At 50.2% G+C, this 19,230-nt stretch overlaps 1 protein-coding gene across 1 annotated transcript; it reads left to right on the top strand.

Moving 5' to 3' along the window:
• Positions 1-551: 551 nt before the first annotated feature.
• Positions 552-18,696, top strand: ZNF544 (zinc finger protein 544). Its single transcript, XM_006218687.4, has 7 exons — positions 552-689; positions 5,440-5,542; positions 7,023-7,192; positions 9,563-9,654; positions 11,164-11,320; positions 11,571-11,654; positions 15,170-18,696. Exons 3-7 carry the CDS (start codon positions 7,054-7,056, stop codon positions 17,092-17,094), a joined length of 2,397 nt encoding a protein of 798 aa, XP_006218749.3. The 5' UTR covers positions 552-689; positions 5,440-5,542; positions 7,023-7,053; the 3' UTR covers positions 17,095-18,696.
• The last annotated feature ends 534 nt before the right edge of the window (positions 18,697-19,230 follow it).

Here is a 19,230-nt window from a genome sequence, read left to right as displayed (position 1 = left end):
GAGGCCTTTCCCGTTTGTCGCTGCCACGCTTTCCCCTCTGCCTGCCTCTGGGCTTCTGCCAAACGCTCGGCTGGCGGCGGACTCCCCTCGCAGGCTGGAGCTCTGCGGAAACAGCCGCGGGGGTCCTCATCAGGTGGTCCGCCTTCCCTTCCTCGGCAGGTCTGGGCATGGCCGAGGCTGCGCACCGTTCAGGGGCCCACGTCCGGCCCCCGACCTGCGTCGCAGACGCCCCTGTGGAGAGTCAGAGTCGTCCGTTAAACCGGGCCGAGGGGCAGAGCGGACGGGAGCAACATTCTCAACCACAATACGAGCCGTTGTCGAAGAAAAATAGCTGGGTCTCCGCCGCCCAGACGCCAAAGGCCTTCACGACGATGCCGCCGCCGCCGCCGCCGCCGCCGCCGCCGCCGCCGCCGCCGCCGCCGCCGCCGCCGCCGCCGCCGCCGCCGCGCGCACACAGCCGCTGCAGCAGTTGGAAAAACTGCCACCGAAGCGGGAGAGACGGCCGCCGGCGCGCGGCCTTCTGGGACTTGTAGTTGGTCGCGCCGAGCGCGCGCACTTCCGCTGCCCACCGGAAGTGCCGCCCTTGCCCGCGCTCTCAGGTGAGCTTGACCCCGGGGGCCGCGCGCCGAGGCTCCACCGTACCCAGAGGCCAGCTGAGTCCCAGAACATGGACACGTGTTTTCCCACCGGTACGTGAGCTTTGCACTCAACTTGAAGAGAACTTGCATGTTGTCTAGGTGAACGGAGAATTAGGGGCGGTCTTAGCAGAGCAAAAGTCATCAGCCATCTCCCGGCAGGCATGCTGGGGGCCTGTGATGGTTGTTTTTGGTGATGCCCCCGCCTGAGGGCTCGGTGTGAGAAAGGGCTGGACAGGTGAGCGGGGCCGGGGGTGTGGAGGGCAGGGATACAAAGTTGCCCTGTGCTGAGGGCTGGGGTGTGGATTTCACAGCCTCGCTAAGGAGAAGCCTCGCGCGGTGGAAGAAACTCAGCGCGAGGGGCAGTGCCGAGGGAGTGGAGAGTGAGGACGCTTGAGTTTCCCTTTCTAGTGAGGAGTCAGGGTGGAGGCTGCAGGGCAAGAGATGAGCAATCCGTGGTCACTCAGCTCTGTTGAGTTGAGGAGTCTGTTGATTAAAAAGTTAATCAGTAGCCGATCTAAGAAGTGGAACATTTTATTCAAGCCAACCTGAGGATTGTAACCCAGGAAGCAGTCTTTCAGAGACCTCTTAGGACTCTCCCGCTCTAGAGGTCAAAGTACAGTTATATACGGTTTTGCGACAAAGGGCCATAGGTTACACAATGAGTTGAGAGTTTATATAATCCAGACTTGCAGCACAAAGCAAGTAGTGGGTCATTTGGACCCCTTACAGAGAAGGAAGGTAATCTCCTAACGAAGTCTGGTTCGTGCAGATGCGCAATACACACTAAAGCGGAGGGAGGAGGCCCAAATGGGCAGAGAAAAAGTTTGAATTTTTTTTTGTCTTGCCAGAAAAATCTGAATTTTACTTCATCAAGTCTTTGAGGGTATGGCTGGATGTGGCAGAGGGAATGGCAATGGCAGGGAGCTTGGACATGAAGCCTGAGTCAGCACTTGAAACCCCACCCCCCAGAAACAGAGAAAAAGAAAACTGGAAAAGGAAGGAGAAAGCGAGACCTCCTCCCCAGTCCTGTAGCCGGAGGGGCCCTTGCCAGACCAGCCCCTTTCTGGGTCCAGCAGGAGAAACACAAGGGGAGTTTTATGTCCAAATATAATCTATATAATTAAACCTGCTGTGATCCTACTGTGTGTCAGCACAGTGTTAAGCTCTGTAAACACAACTCATTTAATCCTCACAGCAGCATCACAAGGTGGGGGCTGCTCTTATCCTAGGTGTCTGCAGCTGAGGCCCAGAGAGGGTAAAGAGGCTGGTGCAGGGTCCTGCAGAGGCAAGTGGTGGAGCTGGGACTTTCAAGCAGGCAGTCTGGCTGCAGTGGGGAGGAAAGGGTGTTCCCAGCCCTCGCCAAGGAAAGAGAGGCTCAGAGAGTGGACACAGGTAGGAGATTGCCTGTGGATGGGCGGGAATGTCAGAACAAGACGGCATCATGTAGAGTTGTGGGCAGCCTTCTGAGGTGTGGTGTATGTCTGTGTGTGTGTGAGAGAGAGGGCACCGTGAGGAGGGGCGTGGGGGTGTTAGCCCTTCTGTCTAGGGCTCTGCTGGGCTGAGCAGGTACATGGGGGTAAGGGCAGGGCACTGGGATGCAGGAGTTACCTTGACCAGAAGGAAAACCTCTCCCCTGAGAAGCTGAGGGGAGCACTGGAGGGTGTGGGCTTAAGAGTTTGTGTGCCAGGAAGGTGGTCATTGATTGGCATGGGTCAAGAACAGATTTGTCAGCACAGGGAAGATAGATCTTGGTGAGAGGGGCTGGAAGAGGGAGGGAGAGTGCAGCCTTGCTGCTGCGGGGGAATGGAGATGGAGTGAATGTAATGTCCCTGCTGTCTCCCACCACCAAGTACTCTGAAGTCCGCAGGGGCAGGCCAGGGGGCAGCTAGTGGTAGCATGCGCGGATCACCCAAAGTGAGAGGCCGAGAGGTGCCTGTGATGGCTGATGCTGAGAAAGAGGGCAGAGCAGTGGGCCGGGCAGGCAGGTACCAACGGGGGTGCTGAGAACCAGGATGGCAGGGTGCCAGGGCTACGGGCTACTCAGCCTCTAGCCTTCTACCCCAGCCACTAGGCTGCAGGTAAGTTTTACTCAGGCGTTTTCTGCCTCAGTTTCCTCATCCACAGGATGGGGTCAATTCTGTTCATTTTCCCCGGCAATTCAAACATTTCTGTCTGTAGGGCACAGACAGGAGCGTGTGGATAAATAACTATGTATATACTTCAGCTTGACTTTATATTTGAAATAATTTAAACTCTATGTTATGTAAGTTATATTTTATATTCTAGTTTGTCTGCTTGGTCAAGTTCTAAGATGTATATTGAAGTTTTCCAAGTGGTTTTTCTCATATCTCCTTTATGTTACTCAGATTTTGCTCTATATCTGTGTCTGGTGTGTAAATGAATAATAGAAATTACTGTATCTTCCTCCAGGCTAACTTTTATTTCTAAAACTATTTCTCTTACCACGTTTCGCACTGAAGTTTAGGCTACATCCTTTTTTATTATCGGCATCCTTATCCTTAAAACTTGTTCTGTCTCTTCGGTGGTGGGGTTTCTGTACCAGAGACTCGATAACTGGGGCTGTCATTACCTACGGCCAGGCTGCTTTCCATCTGTCAGAGATTCCCATACCAGCCATGCTTATCACCACACCCCAGCCTGCATGTTTCTGGTGAGGTCAGGCAGCTTCCTGGGTGTTTGGGTGTTTATTCCCTTGTTTGTGACTTGGCCGTTCAGGGCCCTTCACTTTTATCTATTGGTGACTTTTAAAAAGAAAGTCATGAGTTAGAGAATGCCTTTCTAGGAATTTTTTTAGTCTCAGCTCACCCATTTCTCAGAACAGATTGCAAAAAAATGAAAGCAATAAATTAAAAAGTCTGTCAGCAGAAAAGCTTCTGGCCTCCAGAACTGTCGGGGAAGACATTTCTCTTGTTTGAAGCTGCCGTGCAGGTGGCAGTTCGTTAACAGCAGCCATAGAAACTAATACCAAGGCTGCAGCAGCTTGGTCCTCCCTGGCAACCTTGGTAGGCATGTTCAGCAAGCTGTGGGAAGCTGGGGTCCTGAGGCTCTGGTCTCAGACTGAGGCCTTGACTCTGGTGCAGCCCAGCCTGGAACGGGCCTCCTCCTCTGAGGCTGTAGGGGCCAGACCCCAGCCTCTGCCAGCTTCCTGAGTGTCCCTGAGGCCCATAGCTGGAGGACCCAACCCCCAGCACCACTTTGCTTCCTGATGACCCCTGAAGCTTTCAGCGCTGCTCGTTTTCCTTGCTGCGTTCTCTCTGTGTCTTATCTGTGGCTGGAACAGAGCGGGCACCCTGGTGTGTGGACTTCACCAGAAGCCCCAGTCTCCTTGGAATGGCCCCTGACTGGTGTGGAATCCGGGGCCTGAGGAGGCAGTGGAGTGGCCAGGGTGCTTGTCAGATGATGGCTGGAGGTGGCCCATGTGGGGTCAGGGAACCGAGAGATGCTCGAGTGCCTGAAATGCTCGGTGAGCATCTGTGAGATAATAGAAAACGTGTTTTGGTCTCTGCCCGGGTTCCTGGCACAGCGCTCCTAAAACCCTTGTAAATTCCCAAGTGACAAGAGCACCAGGAGCCTCTCTTGTTCTAATGAGGCAGCTCTGGCTGGGCTTCTGGGTGGGGGCGAGTCACCAGAAAGACTGGAGAGCATAGAGGGAAAAACCCAATTTTTCCTACTCTCACACCACCACACTCACCACAATAGAGCTAATACTTGATATAGTGCTAATACTTGATCACGCCTACATGAGGAAGAAATAGAGCTAATACTTGATCACGCCTACATGAGGAAGCCTCCATAAAAACCCGACACTGTGGGGTTTGGAGCGCTTCCAGGTTGGTGAACACATCCGGGTACCCAGAGGATGACAACTCCAACTCTGCCCCGGCTGCTCATCTGTATCCTTTATCACATCCTTTAAGAAACTGGTAGATGTGAGTGTTTCCCAGAGTTCTGTGAGCTGCTCTAGCATGTAATCTAATCCAAGGCTGAGGGAGTCATGAGAACCTCTCATTTATAGCCAAGAAGTTGTGGATCATCTGGGGACCTACTCCTTTCAGTCAGAGTCGGGGGATAGTCTCGTGGGACTGAGCCTTGACCTCCAGGTAGATAGTGTCAGAATTGAACTAAATTATAGTACACCCAGCCGATGTCACAGAATTGCTTGGTGTGGGCAAGAAAACCACACGTAAGGGTCAGAAGTGCTGTGAGTGTGGTGGTGTGAGTGTAGGAAAAATTGGGTTTTTTCCAGCTCAGTGTCTGAACCAGCTCTCCACAGGGGGATTTTAATCTGCATAGGAACTTCCAGGGTCTGTGGAGGACTCTGGAGTTGAACCCGAGGGCAGTGGGACACTGCCACTTAAAGTGATGTGGGAAAGCTGCATCTGACAGGGTTCCTGGTGCTTCCTGGGAGCAAGTGGGAAGCCAGGAGGCAGGACCCATTTGGATCTGCTGGGTAACCGAGGCAGGAGGCAGTAGCTGGGCCGGGCGTCGGGGCCCAGGGGTGTGGAGAGGCATGTGATGTGTGGAAGGAAGAGACCCTGGGTCTTTGTGACCAACTGTGTGTGACTGGTGAGCGTGAAGGAGGGCCCAGATGGACTTTCAGTGTCCCAGCTCAGCCTTAGAATTCTCAGTACACATATAAGGACCAGGGGTTAAAACAAACATTGCGGTGGAGAAGCACGGCTGTGCGTGGTCTGCAGCACCTGGGGTGCCCAACTTCTACTTTTGTCCTCACCTCTCCTTCTCTGTCCCCACCCCTCCCTCCTCCCCTCCCCCCATAAAGATCACTGTGATGACATCGGGCCCACCCAGAAAGTCCAGGATACGTGCCTCATCTCAGGATCCTGAACCAAACCACGTTTCCAGAGGCCCTTTTGCTGTGCAAGGTAACGGACTCACCGGTTCTGCCGTTAGCACATCTTCTGGGGGCCGTTACTCAGCCAGCCACAGCCATGGTCAGGAAATCTGCAGAACCACGATCAGTGTGCAGAGGTGGGGGTTGGTCGAGACGGGCGGCCTGCACCGTGGGTGGAAGAAAGGGTGGAAGGGATGTGGACACAGGGGTGGTGACATCCTGGTGGGTGAGGGGCATGGATCCTGAGAGTTTGCTGTCACTTCTGTCCCAGGTGGGCTCCAAGTTCTCTGTTTTATCCAGGAAGAGAAGTTGGTGACAATAAAGAGGGCCATAGGTTTTCTGTAGGTCTGCTGATTTGTGAGGTCAGCCCCAGGCTGAACAGTCCTGGTGCCCCCATGACGAGGCCTTGCCCTTTGGTTCCCTCTCCTTGAGCAGCAGGTTGGAGGCCGGCTCATTCTCCGTGGGGGCTGTCCTGTGCGCCGGGAGACGTTCGGGACTACCTCACACTTCTGCCCACTAGACGGGAGCTGGCAGCTTCCCCATCCACACACGTCCCTCTGCTTGTCATGACAACCACGTGTGTCTCCAGACGTCGCCAGCCATCCCCTGAGGGCAAAACTGCCCCCGTGGAAGACCACTGCCCCGTGGAAATGGCCAGCTTTCTCACGCTTCCTAGGGAAGGTTCTCTTCATGGCCGCTTCTTTTGACTGAACCTGACACTCACTGTGTTGGGGGGGTCCTTCCCCAAGGAAACCAAGACATTTTATTCGGTAGGACATCCCCTGTGGCTCATAGGGGGCCTCCCCGCAGCTGGTCAAGGAACACACCTTGGGGATGTGCGGGGCTTGGACAGCCCAGGCCTAGGGAGTCCACCCTTGTGTTCTCACTGTGCTAGTGCTGTGCTCTGGACCGTATGGCCTTGCCAACGTCGTCGTGGGTGGATGGAGTGTTTACCTCTTTTGGGGTATGGGGTTGTGTGTTCTTTTAAGCTCAATGCTGGGGGTCAGGGAGACTTGCGCTCACACTCGTGAGTTGAACGTCTTGTCTAGGACTTCTGTTCTGCCTTAAGTGGTTTCCAGTGGGATGTGAACAGGTCTTCCCCCAGACTTCTTATCTGACAGCAACTCTAGTCATTCTGGCCTTCAGTTTCCTGTATATTAATTGCTGCCTCATCTGGCCCAGTCTCAGCACCAGCGTCAGACCCAGCCCTGTGTTGTGAAGGAGCATCTTGTGTTCTAGCATTGAATTTGCAGCTCAGTCTCCTCACTTTTTTTCTAGTTCTCGGAGGACTTGAGTGCTTGTCTCACCTGACGCATATTAAATTTGTGTGAAAAGAGAAATTGGGGCCCACCCTGAAGATCGTGTGCAGAAGGAGAGTGTCTGCAGAATTAAGCCAGGGGAGGGAGTCCTCAGACCCCAGCTTGTTTGGGCAGCAGTAGAGTTAGCAAAAGAGATCATCTTGGGAGCCAGAGAGCCGGTGGGAGCTGTGCCTGAGGGTTTCGTGGTTCCAGCAGCTGCAGGCGTTGAGGCCCGGTCCTGGCCATGGGCACTGTGTTCCTGCCGGGGCAGCCCTGCAACCATGCACTCTGGTGCATGACTGGAGAGAAACCCCAGCACCTGGAGAGCCACCAAGAAGAGGTGACACTGCTGGAAGCACTTACCCAGGTGATTAAAGGCAAAGGTGAGACTCGCCAGAAACGCGAGGCACAGAGAGAGCACGAGTCCCTGGTGTGTAACTCGATTCTTGACTCTCCAGGGAAACGGGTTTTATAGAGAAATCAGGGCGAGGAAAATGCCAGCTTCCAAGCCCAAGAGGAGGGTGAGTGTCTGCCTCCCAGAAGGAAGGAGTAAGAGAGGGGTTTCTCTGGGTCCCCAGCCCAGAGGGCCCTTGCCAAGGGTTCATGGTTCTCTGCAAACCGGGAATTACCATGAAATGAAAGACACCTTCTGGTGAGTGGAGATGCAGGGTGCATTTCTAGAATGGTGGATCATCTTGGGTGAGCTGTGACTGGAGAGGTCGAGGGTGCGTGTATGCACGGCGTGGATGTGCTTTTGGTACTGGTGGGGTGAGCAGGAGTCAAACATGGGGTAGGGTTTGGGGTGGATCCCGGAGGATTTTTGCCTGGCTAACTTCATGGGATGGTCACGTGACTACAGCCAGGCTCTGGGGTGAGCAGAGTTTAGGCGCAGTGACAGTGTGGAATAAAGCAGGGGATAACAGGCTTGGCACCCAGGCAGTGGGGCAGCATCCGGCCGCTCCAGAAGGATGAGACCCCCCTCTCAGACTGCCCTTGGATGTCCTCCTGGGGACTCCGTCTCCTCTTTTTCCCCCATCTCCCCATCTGTTTTTAGAAACCAGCAGATGTTTCATTGGGGTATTTTTTAATTGTACAATTAGTTGTTTTGATGCTGCCTCCCCCTACCCATTTCGTATCTTGAGATGACAAGAAAAATCAGCACCTCCTTTATTTAAGGGGAGTGTTGAGGGACGGCTTTCTACCTGTGGGCTAGTCGTTCGGACACCCCAGCACGTGCCTCAAGGCCTTTACCTGGGCTCAGCCCCAGGCAGACAGGCCCTTTCCACCCCTGGAAAGCACATGAAAATATATTCATTATTGCTAATTACTAGAGAAGTCCAAACCAAAACTACAGTGAGTTACCAGTTTATATCTATCAGAATGGTTATCATCAAAATGTCTACAAATAACAAATGTTGGAGAGAGTGTGTAGAAAAGGGATCCCTTGTGCCCTGTTAGTGGGACTAAACTGGTGTAGCCACTGTGGAGAACAGTATGGAGGTTCCTCAAAAAACTAAAAATAGAACTAACATATGATCCAGAAATTCCACTCCTAGGTATGTATCTAGAAAAAACAAAAACACTAATTTGAAAAGATACATTCACCTCAATGTTCATAGCAGTGTTAATGGAAGCAACCCAAGTGTTCATTGACAGGTGAATGTGTACAGAAGCTGTGGTATACATATACAATGGAATATTACTCAGTCATAATAAATAATGAAATTCTGCCGTTTGCAGCAACATGGGTGGATCTAGAGAATATTATGCTAAGTAAAATAGATAGTATTTGTCTGATTTATCATCACAAATATGTAGAATCTAAAAAATAAATGAACCAATATCACAAAACAAACACTCACAGATATAGAGAATAAACTAGTGGTTACCAGTGGGGAGATTGGAGGGTGGAGGGCCAAGGTAGGGGCAGGGGATTAAGAGATATAAACTACTATGTATAAAATAAATAACAACAAGGATATATTGTATAGCACAGGGAATTACAGCCATTATCTTGTAATAAGTTTAAGGGAGTATAGCCATTATCTTGTAATAAATTTTAATGGTATATAATCTGTAAAAATACTGAGTAACTATACTGACCACCTGAAAGTAATATTGTAAATCAACTATACTTCAATTAAAAAATAAAATGATTATTGACACAGTGAGAAATAAAAGAAAAACAAAACCTAAGAGTTAATAGAGAAAAAAGAAAATACTATATGAATACTCATGTATTTTATCTTGATTTCTAGGCTTTGAAAAACTAACTAAAACTCAGCAAATCACTATGCTGTATTTGCATTTATGTTTATTTCAATATGACTAAGGTAATTCACTCTACATATTATTTGTAAACGTTAGAAAAATTCATATAATATTATGATGTTTTTGTTATCTATAGAACAACACTACCACGGCTAATATAGATCTATCTTGTTTTGTTATCTACGAATATTACTGGACAATGATATAAATACAGAATGGTATTAACCAGCAAGGGTAACATTAGAAAACCCTCATGTATGAGTTAATTGTGCACATTTTAGTTCTCCAAAATGTATGAAGTGTTTGTGACCTCAGAACCTTGAGCAGGGAGGCCACATGGTCAGAGCCCTGCTCCCTGCCCCTCACCTTCAAGGGAATGGTCCTCAGCTGGCACTGGCTACATTCTCTTGGGGATGGGGGTGCACTCGGGAACTGGGGGTGCTGAGGTAGGGCTGAACCCCTAATTGTTCTCCTAACTGCAGGCCTGCCTTCTGAGGACCTCTGCCCTCTTCACAACCACTTCTCCAGGTATGAGGAGGAAATGGAGCTGCATTCTCAACAGATCCCAACCCATGTGAGTCAGGGGCCTTTGCTCTCTTTGCCTCAGTCTCCTTGACTGTGTAATGGGTCCAGGAGTAACACCCGCCTCCTCAGGCCAGCACGCATGAGGGCTCTGTAATGCTGCCCTGGGGCCTTGGGGTGAAGTCTACAGGCTCCTGCAGATAAAACGCCTTCCCTGTGTGTACAAGCCAGGAGCTCCTAGGAGCAGACCCAGCACATGCCTGCTTCCCCAGACCTTCGGTTTGTGGTGGTTGCTCAGCTGACCTTTGAGTGCAGGCAGAGCTGAACCTGCATAAACAAGCAGCCACTCTGGACCCACTGACCTTGGCTGAGGCCACTCAAGAGGGCAGCTGTGTGTGTCCCATAACGTGCTGGGGTCGTCCTGAGACCACTCAGTGCCGTGCACAGTGGGTGAGGGCAGGTCCCCGACCTCGTTCACGGTTCCAGTGCCACACGTGTTGTCTGTGCTTCCTGGGTGCCCGGGGTCAGGTCCACTCACGTCCTGTGAGACTCCCAGGAGTGGGGCGGTAGGCGGGAGGCTGTGTTCACAGTCGGATCAGGGCAGCTCGGGCCAGAGAAGTTCAGGAATACGTCCAAGTGTCCAGTTAGCAAGTCGTGATGCTGAGATGCCCACTTGGCCTGGCACCTGAGACTAGGGCGTGAGGCCCCACCTGCTGGCCCCCCTTGCGAGCACGCTGACCAGCCCTCTCTGAAAGGGGCCCGGTGGGAACTGTTTAGGCCTGCAGGCTTCATGCAGCTTCTGCCTCCTGTTCTTGTCTCACGTGGCCCTTTAAAAACGTAAAATCCATTCTCAGCTGTGCGTCCGCTCTGGCTGCTGTAGCAGAACAGCACCAGCTGGGGCTTGGACAGCAGGTGTCTGTTTTCTCGTGGTTCTGGAGGCTGGGAGCCCGAGACCATGGCACCAGCAGGCTCGGCTTCTGGTGGGGACTCCCCCAGCTTCCAGATGGCGCTTTCTCTGCGTCCTCGCACGGAGGGGAGAGGCTCTGGTGCTTCCTCCTCCTCCTTTGTGGGCACCGGTCCCATCACATGGTGTGACCTGTGACCTCCATGACCTTAGCTACTTCTGCAAAGGCCCTGTCTCCAGACAAGTCACTGGGGGGTGACTTCAATGTGTGGATTGGGGGAAAACAGCTCACAGCAGCAGCCTTGTAGAAACGCACCACAGCCCTGCTTTGTCCCACGGGCCACAGTGTGCTGACCCCTGATCTAGGGCATCCTCTCTGACTGGCTTCCAATCTGTGATTTTATAGGGAAGCTGAAGTGGGATCTCCAAGAGGGGTCCCCATTGGTTCCCAAAACTGAAAATTAGGAAAACTGGTGTGACCAGCGGTAGATGAGATACTTAAGAGAGAGAGAAATGAGAATGCTGTGGGCCTCGGCCTGGGCCTGATCTGAACGCAGCCCAAAGGTGGGAACCCTTTGGGTGCCCTGGAGGGTCTTCACACGCCGTCTCCCTCCCCTCTGCTGTCCTGTCCCCTCGCCCTTCCTGTCGGGAAAGCAGGGCCTTACAGTAACACCGGTGATGTTTTGGCCACCTGTGAGCTTCAAGGATGTGGCTGTGACCTTCACATGGGAGGAGTGGGGACAGCTGGACCCAGCCCAGAGGACGCTGTACCGTGACGTGACTCTGGAGACCTGCAGCCACCTTGTTTCCCTGGGTAAGACGGGTGCTGCCCACTGCAGGACCCAGTGCTGTGGCTCACCTCCGGGGTGTGCCAGGAAGTGGGGCCCTTTGAGACGTGCTCATCCCACCCTGCCCACCCCGGCAGGTTGGTGGCTGGTGGTTCCAGGAGTGGGGAGTTTCCTCAGGAGGGTGCCCTCCTAGTCCGTGCACATCTGACCCTGGGGCGAGGACTCGGCCCATCCCCGAGCAGGACACGGAGCCCTCTGTTTCTCCCCCACTGCCAGGGCTTCTGCTCTCCAAACCAGACGTGATCTGCCGCCTGGAGCAAGGAGAAGACCCGTGGAGGGTGCAGCGAGGACCTCCCCGAGGTGAGAGAGGTGGGCGGCCCAGCGGTGAACATAGGCAGAGAGCGGTCCATGGAGGCCCCAGGTTCCAGGGCAGCGAGGCCCTTCTCGGGGAGTTTCCTCGGGTGTTCTCTGTCCAGCAGAGTGGCCCTGTTCTCATCCATGCCAGCCTGTCTCCAGGCCCAGCCCACATGGAATGCTTGTTGCTATGGTCAGGACACATCTCTCACGTGGGTCCCCTTCCATCCCCATCCCTTCTGATCTCACCCCTCGGGACCTCACCCCCCTCTCTCCCAGCCTGTCATCCTGACTGCCCCTAGGGTGGCAGCTCCCCAGGCCTCCCCTCCAGCCTGGTCTCTGCTCTGCAGTGTTGGACATTCCCACGATGTCAGGGTGACTCCAGTGTGTGGGAGACCTTGTGCATCCACACCTACCAGAAGGGTCCCCGCTGAGTCCCGTCCCTGGGCCTGCTTCCCCGCCCCTCCTCGTCCCATAGGCCACCCCTACCCAGGTGTCAGCCTCACTGGAATTCTTTTTTCTTTTTCTTTCTCCTTTTTTCTGCTGATGACTCGAGACACAGTCCACATACCCTGCAGTCCACCCACTGAAAGTATGCAGCCAGTGTGGCCATCACCACAGTCAATTTTAGAACATGCTCGTCACCCTGACTAACTGGGCTGCTTCTGACTTTTTGATGTCTTGTTTTCATACAGAGCAGCTTCATGTCTACAGAGAGCACAGGATTCCTGCACAGCACACCCCAGTTTCTCCTGTTGTTAATGTCTTACATTCTGTGGTACATGTGTTATAGCTGATGAGCCTGCAAGGATAGATGATTATCATCAGAGACCAACAGCTTACACGAGGCTCATTCTGTGGGTTTGCACACATGAATGACATTATGTATCCACCATTTCAGTATCACACAGAATAGTTACGCTGCCCTAAAGCTCCTCTGTCCTTCCCCGTCCATCTCTCCCTCCATGGTAACTCCTGGCACCACTGGTTATTCTATTGTCTCTGTGGTTTTACCTTTTTCACAGTGTCCTGTAGCTGGAATCATGCAGTTTGTGGCATTTCTGATCGGCTGCCTTCACTTAGCAATAAGCTACACGTCCGTCCTTCACACCAACTTCTGACGTCCCCCCAGCCTGGAGGGGTGAATTTATGCCGTGTGTTCCTGCTCCTTCTTACCCTGTAACTCTTGCCTGCAGCCTCGGTTACTTCTTCCTCTGGTCTCGCCTACTTTTACGCACCCTTGGTCCTCAGATGACATCATTCTGAAGTCAGTTTACTGCTCTGTCCTTCTGCTTATCTGTACAGATGTCACCTTCTGGCCGACCTGCACCATCTGTCTTCCTCACTTCATGATCCTGACACAGACGCTGCTGTAGAACGTTAAACCTCCTTTTTCCCGGTTTCCAACAGCCCAGCACAACTTGGACATGTCTCAGCCACCCAAGGATTTCTTTCCTCTCCTCCCCCTCATTCCCAAATAGCCTTTCTCTCCCCTTCATGGGCTGTTGTTTCATTTGAGACGTTCTCAACATTAAGGGTTCCAGGGCAACACCCCAAAGGAGCACAGCAGAGTCTTAGGAGGGAGGCCAGTGTTGGTTGTGGGGGCTGGGCGTCAATGAGGGAGGGAAGGTCTTTGACATGAGGGAAGCGTCCTCCAGGAAGTCAGGGGGCTGCCAGAGGGTTTAGTTCCTACTTTACCAAGTGGAGGATCCTGTCTCCTTGGCAGGCATGGAGAGGGTCACATGGAAACCTGATATTTATCGATGGGGGTGGCCACATGACTGAAAAGGACAGAGTGACAGGTGACTGGAGATCTCAGAGGACCCAGGCGAGGGTCCTGAGCTGGGAACCTTTGGCACTCGGTGGTGGAGGCCCAGTGTCTTCACCAGACACGAGAATCCCCTTTAGGACAATGACAAATGTGGCGATGTCAACAGCACTGTGTACAGACAGTGCACCCTGTGCCAGGCGCTGCTTGAGGCTCACATACCGATTTGTTTACATGTTGAAGCAACCTTTGTAAGCTATGCATTCTTACTCCTGGCTGACCACGAGAGAAGGGAGCCTCAGAAGTCGCCAATCAGTGGCATCCACTTGTGGTCCTCTCTGGCCAAACACACTGCTTTGGGGACCACCACACTTTTGGGGGAGTCTGGCATCCATTCTGGAGTTAAAGAGACTTTCTCTGTGGGCAGCCTGATCAATGGTAGAAATGGTGCTTTAAGAATATAAGACAAGGACCTACTGTAAAGCACAGGGAACTATGTTCAGTATCTTAACAATAACCTGCAGTGGAAAAGAATCTGAGAAAGGATATATATGCACATGTATAACTGAATCACCTTGCCGTACACCTGAAACTAACACAGCATTGTAAATCAGCTATACTTCAATAAAAGAAAATTAAGTCAGCATTGGTATTTGGGATCCCATTTCAAGATCCAGCACGAGGAAGTAGATAGACTGAGACTGTGGGTCGCAAGGCTGAGAACCCAGTTAGGACCCTGTTTCCTGTGACTGCCGTAACAGATTACCAGCTGATGGCCTGAAACAACGCAGATGGGTTCTGCAGCAGTTCTGGAGGCTGGAAACCCAAAGTAAGTCCCGCTAGCTGAGATCAAGTTGTCGGAAGGGCCGCGCCCCCTCTGAAGGCCGCAGTAGAAACCTGTCCTTGTCTCCCCCCGCTCCTGGTGGCCATGGTGGTCTTGGCCTGTGCCGTCTCACTCCAGTCTTCAAGGCCAACTTCCTCAAGTCTCTTTGTGTTCAGATTGCCTTCTCTGTGTGTATCAGATCTCTGTCTGTCTCTTATAAGGACATTTGTGATAACATTTGGGGCCCACCCAGATCATCTCCCCATCTCAAATCTGTAACACACCTTTTCCCAAATAAGGTACCATGTTGATGGGTCCCAACAAAGTGGATATAGGTATCTGTTGTGATCGAGGGCTGTTCAGACCCAATTTTTTTTATTGACTAATTATTTTTGTTTATGTAACAATTACATACAGTATTTGGTATGTTCTAATTTCTATTCTAAGTACTTTATGAATATTAATTTAACCTTCACAGAGATGTATATAGATAAAGTAGATACCATTATTTACATCTTACAGATGTGGTCAAGGTCACATGGTAAGTTCAAGATTTGAAAGTAAACATATTCTCCCTGAAGTCTTTGCTTTTAATCTCTGTGCCATACTGCTTCCCAACTCAATAGCTGAACAAGACCCCAGACCCAAGTCTTTTTGTGGATTTCTCCTTTGATCTTTACCCTTCCCTACTTACTTTGCTCTTCTGCTCCCTCTGGGCATAGTCCTGAGTTGTCTCTTCTTTGTCTTTGCTTGTTTTTTGTACTTTACCACTGGTTTCCTATTTGCCGATCCAGTCTGCCTTTCACGTCCTGTATGAAATTACAGTCCACGGATGAGACACAAACCCAGAGATACCACTCATACTCGGTGGTCTCCTTCAGCCCCTTCCAGCGTACCTCCAATAACTTAGGCGTTTTGGATTTCTTTCAGACTGGAAGATTACACTTGAAAAGAAAGAGGGTGTTGCTGTGGAAGAATGCTCCCACCACGTGGAAGTGAAACACTGTGTGCAGACAGAGGGCCCCTGGCTGGTGTCATTTGGAGCTGTGCAGCAGTGGAGGGACCAGCCAGGGCAGCACCAGGAGGACTCCCTGGATCAAGTGCTCACCTCAGAAAGACTGTTTGCTCAAAGAGGGCGTTGTAAGCATGACCTCAGGGGAAGTTGTCTGAGTTTAAGCCTTCTACCTCCCACATTGCCCACAGGAACACATTTCCATAAGCTCAACTCACATGTGAAACAGAACTCGGTTTTCATGAATCATCAGAAAGACTGGGCTGATCTGAAGTCCTATGAAGATGATCAGAGGGCTAGAACCTTCTTTCAGAGCATTTACTTAAATAAACTTGCAAATGCTGAAACAGGAAATAAAAAACCTTATGAACATACTGTCAGTAGTGACTTGTTCGACTGTGGTACCTCCCTGTGTTTTCTTAACAGAATTTTTTCAGCAGAGAACGTGGATGATGGTAAGGACTGTGGAAACAATGTTAATCGTAGCATGTCTCTGAATGGACGCAAGTCAGTGCCATTTGGAGAAAGTCAGAATGAGTGTGACAAGTGTCTTACACAAGCTAAAATAAGAGATCCTGGAGGGGCGCCATTCAGATGCAAGGAGGACTGTGATACCTTCCACATGGCCTCGTCTTTCACTGGCTGTGACAGCATCCAGACTGGAAAGAAGCCATATGCATGTAATCAGTGTGGAAAGACTTTCCGCTGTTGCTCTAAGCTTGTTGTACACAAGAGAACACATACCGGTGAAAAGCCCTATGAATGTTCTCAGTGTGGCAAGTCTTTCAGCCAGAGCTATGACCTTGTCATACACCAGAGAACTCACACTGGCGAAAAGCCCTATGAGTGTAGCCAGTGTGGGAGATCCTTCACCCAGAGTTCCAAACTTCTTAGGCATCAGCGAACTCACACTGGAGAAAAACCATATAAGTGTCACGACTGTGGAAAGTCTTTCAGGTGGAACTCTAATCTTACTGTACATCAAAGAATTCATACTGGAGAGAAGCCTTATGAGTGTGCTCACTGTGGAAGGTCCTTCAGCCAGAGCTCTGACTTTGTCGCACATAAAAGGACTCACACTGGGGAGAAACCCTATGAATGTAACCAGTGTGGGAAATCCTTCATTCGAAGCACTCAGCTCATTAGGCATCTGCGAATTCACACTGGGGAGAAGCCGTATAAATGCAGTCAGTGTGATAAAGCCTTCACTGGGAGCTCTCACCTAATTGAACATCAGAGAACTCATACTGGAGAGAAACCTTTCAAATGTAATCGGTGTGGGAAAGGCTTCACTGGGAGCTCTCACCTGCTTTCACATCGGAGAATTCATTCTGGAGAGAAACCGTATGAGTGTCACAACTGTGGCAAAGCTTTTCGGCAGCGATCCCAGCTTGTTGTGCATGAGCGAACACACACTGGAGAGAAACCTTATGAATGCAGTCATTGTGGGAAGGCTTTCAGCCAGAGGTCTCCCCTCACTGTGCATCAGAGAACGCATGTTGGAGAGAAGCCCTATCGGTGTAACGTGTGTGTTAAAGCCTTCAGCCAGAGGTCACGCCTTATTGAACACCAGAGAACACATACTGGAGAGAAGCCCTATGAATGCATTGACTGTGGGAAAGCCTTCGGTGATCGATCGACTCTTACAAAACACGAGAGAACACACACTGGAGAAAAACCCTATGAATGTGATCATTGTGACCAGGCCTTCAGCCAGCGGTGCCAACTTACTCGGCATCAGAGAATTCATACTGGAGAGAAGCCATATGAATGTAATGAATGTGGGAAGGCTTTCAGTTACAGTACATCCCTTATTCAACATGAGAAAACCCATGGGAGATAAGCCCTGTAGATAATCAGGATGGAAAAGTTCATGGCCAAACTTTCTTTACTAGATATCCGATGACCAAGGTACAACTCAGTGTACTGTAATGACCACATGCATCAGAATTGCTTGGAGTGTGTGTGGAAACTGCACGTTGCCAAGCTTATACTGGCCTTCCTTAATCAGGATCTCAAGCATTAAAACCCAGGAGCCTACAGTTTCCAAAAGCAGCGTGAGTGATTTGTATGCACAGTAAAATTTATTCACTTCTGCATTTAGGTAAGAAGCTATGAACATGACCATTGATGAAACACATCCAGTCAGAGCTCTTAGCAGGAGTTAGAAAATTCAGAATAGAGCTGTACCCACCAGATAATCTTTCTAGTGCAGCTAGTCACCCAAACTCAATCAGATATTGTCCCTGTAACACATTCCCGGGAATGGTGGGGGACTGAAAGATATTCTTGATACAGAGCCCTAAACACTCAACCTAAGAAGACACCAGTGCATGAGGAAGTTGGTGTTGAGAGGTGAAATTTGAAGCCAGTCATGTTCAATGTGACCCAGCAATTAAAAACACAAATTGAAGGAAGGGTAAGGATGGGAAGTCTTCTAAAATGGTTTTACTGGAATTGAAAGACTGAATTTTTCAGGGACTCTGCTGTGCTCTAACTCAACGTTGTTGCTCAGTTGGGTTGGCTGGAAGCAGAACTGGGTCCATAGCAGTAAGAAAACTTATCAAGTGAAGTGAAAACAGGACCCAGAATAGTATATACACAAAATGTTCCAACACATAAACACGTACACGGGTGGTAGTTGAGGTCCACTCAGCAGCATGTTCAATAAAAGGCCGAAGTATAAGTAACAGCTGTGGAGCAGGTGGGAGCGCATCGCGTGGAGACACAGAGCAAGAAGGCTGAAGCCGGGAACTTGCAGAGAGAGGACTGCGGCATGGAGGTCGCGGCCCCTTGGCAGAGCTGCGGACCTACCGGCAGGGCAGGGAAGCAGGGTTAATTGAAGGTCTTTCCATGAAGTTCCAAATTTGCCCCTTCTTTTCTTGCATTAAGTATCTGGCTGTGGGTAAGCAAAAAAACAAAGTAGGGAAGAAGTTACGTGCTTAAAAAAAAAAAATCTGAGGGTCTAGGGAATATGGTGTTTTATGCTCCAGGAAAGGGGCTGTCTTATTTGGGCATTTCAAGGACCTTCATCTAACACCCAGTTCTTGCCCTTTTCATCCTAAAGCAAAGTGCGCCATTAAACCGGTCTCCCCATCTGTGGAGCTTCCCATTTGCTTTCTCATAGGATCTTCCGTATGGATGGGAGCCAAGGAGTGAAAGATGAAGAAAGCCTCCAACATGAAAGAAAAAATGTCTAAGATAAAACAAACAAACAAACAAAAAACCCCAAAGAGAATGGATGTTCAGAGGAACCAAATATTTTAAATATTTTATTCTAGGAGAGCTTCAAGAAATAATTGCTAATGAAAAATAAACCCAAGGTGGTTTTTTAAAAGAAAAATTATGGGAAGAATAGACTTTATGAAATTAAAAGTAAGACTGTTGGGAAAAGGAAGGGAGGGAGGGACGGAGGGAGGAAGGAAGGAAGGAAGGAAGGAAGGAAGGAAGGAAGGAAAAAGAAAAAGGGAGACTTCTCCAGAGCTGAAAGATCTTCAGAGCATACCCAGTATTTTCCGGGATTAATAAGATCCATGCAGCATGAGAAATTGAGAACAGCACACACACACACACACACACAAAAGATCAAAAGACACTTCTGGAAAGAATAATTTTGAAACCAAGAAAGGAATATTTCTTCTAACTAAAAAAAAAAAAACAACTTAGAGACTTCAAAGTAAACAAATAGAGGAAATGTACAGCTTGTACAAGACAACTGTAGTCCAAAATGAAGCACACTTTAGAAAGAAGTCCTCCTTGGACCCTGATGCTTATAATTCTCCCTGGAAGAAGCAGAGGACTCATGAAGTTGGAATAAAAGAGGGGGGAATACAATCTTCTTGTTTTTATTGACCTTTCACTGAAACTGTGTTTTCATAGCTGTGAAATAACATTAAATACTAGGTTTTGTTGTTTTTTTTTTTAACTTTAGGAAGAACCTCAGAGCAGTGACACGAGGTTTCATAATGGCAGTGTAGTG

The sequence above is a fragment of the Vicugna pacos genome, chromosome 9 (genome assembly GCF_048564905.1).
Source record: "Vicugna pacos chromosome 9, VicPac4, whole genome shotgun sequence".
Lineage (NCBI taxonomy): Eukaryota > Metazoa > Chordata > Mammalia > Artiodactyla > Camelidae > Vicugna > Vicugna pacos.
This window is presented reverse-complemented; position numbering and strand designations above follow the sequence as displayed.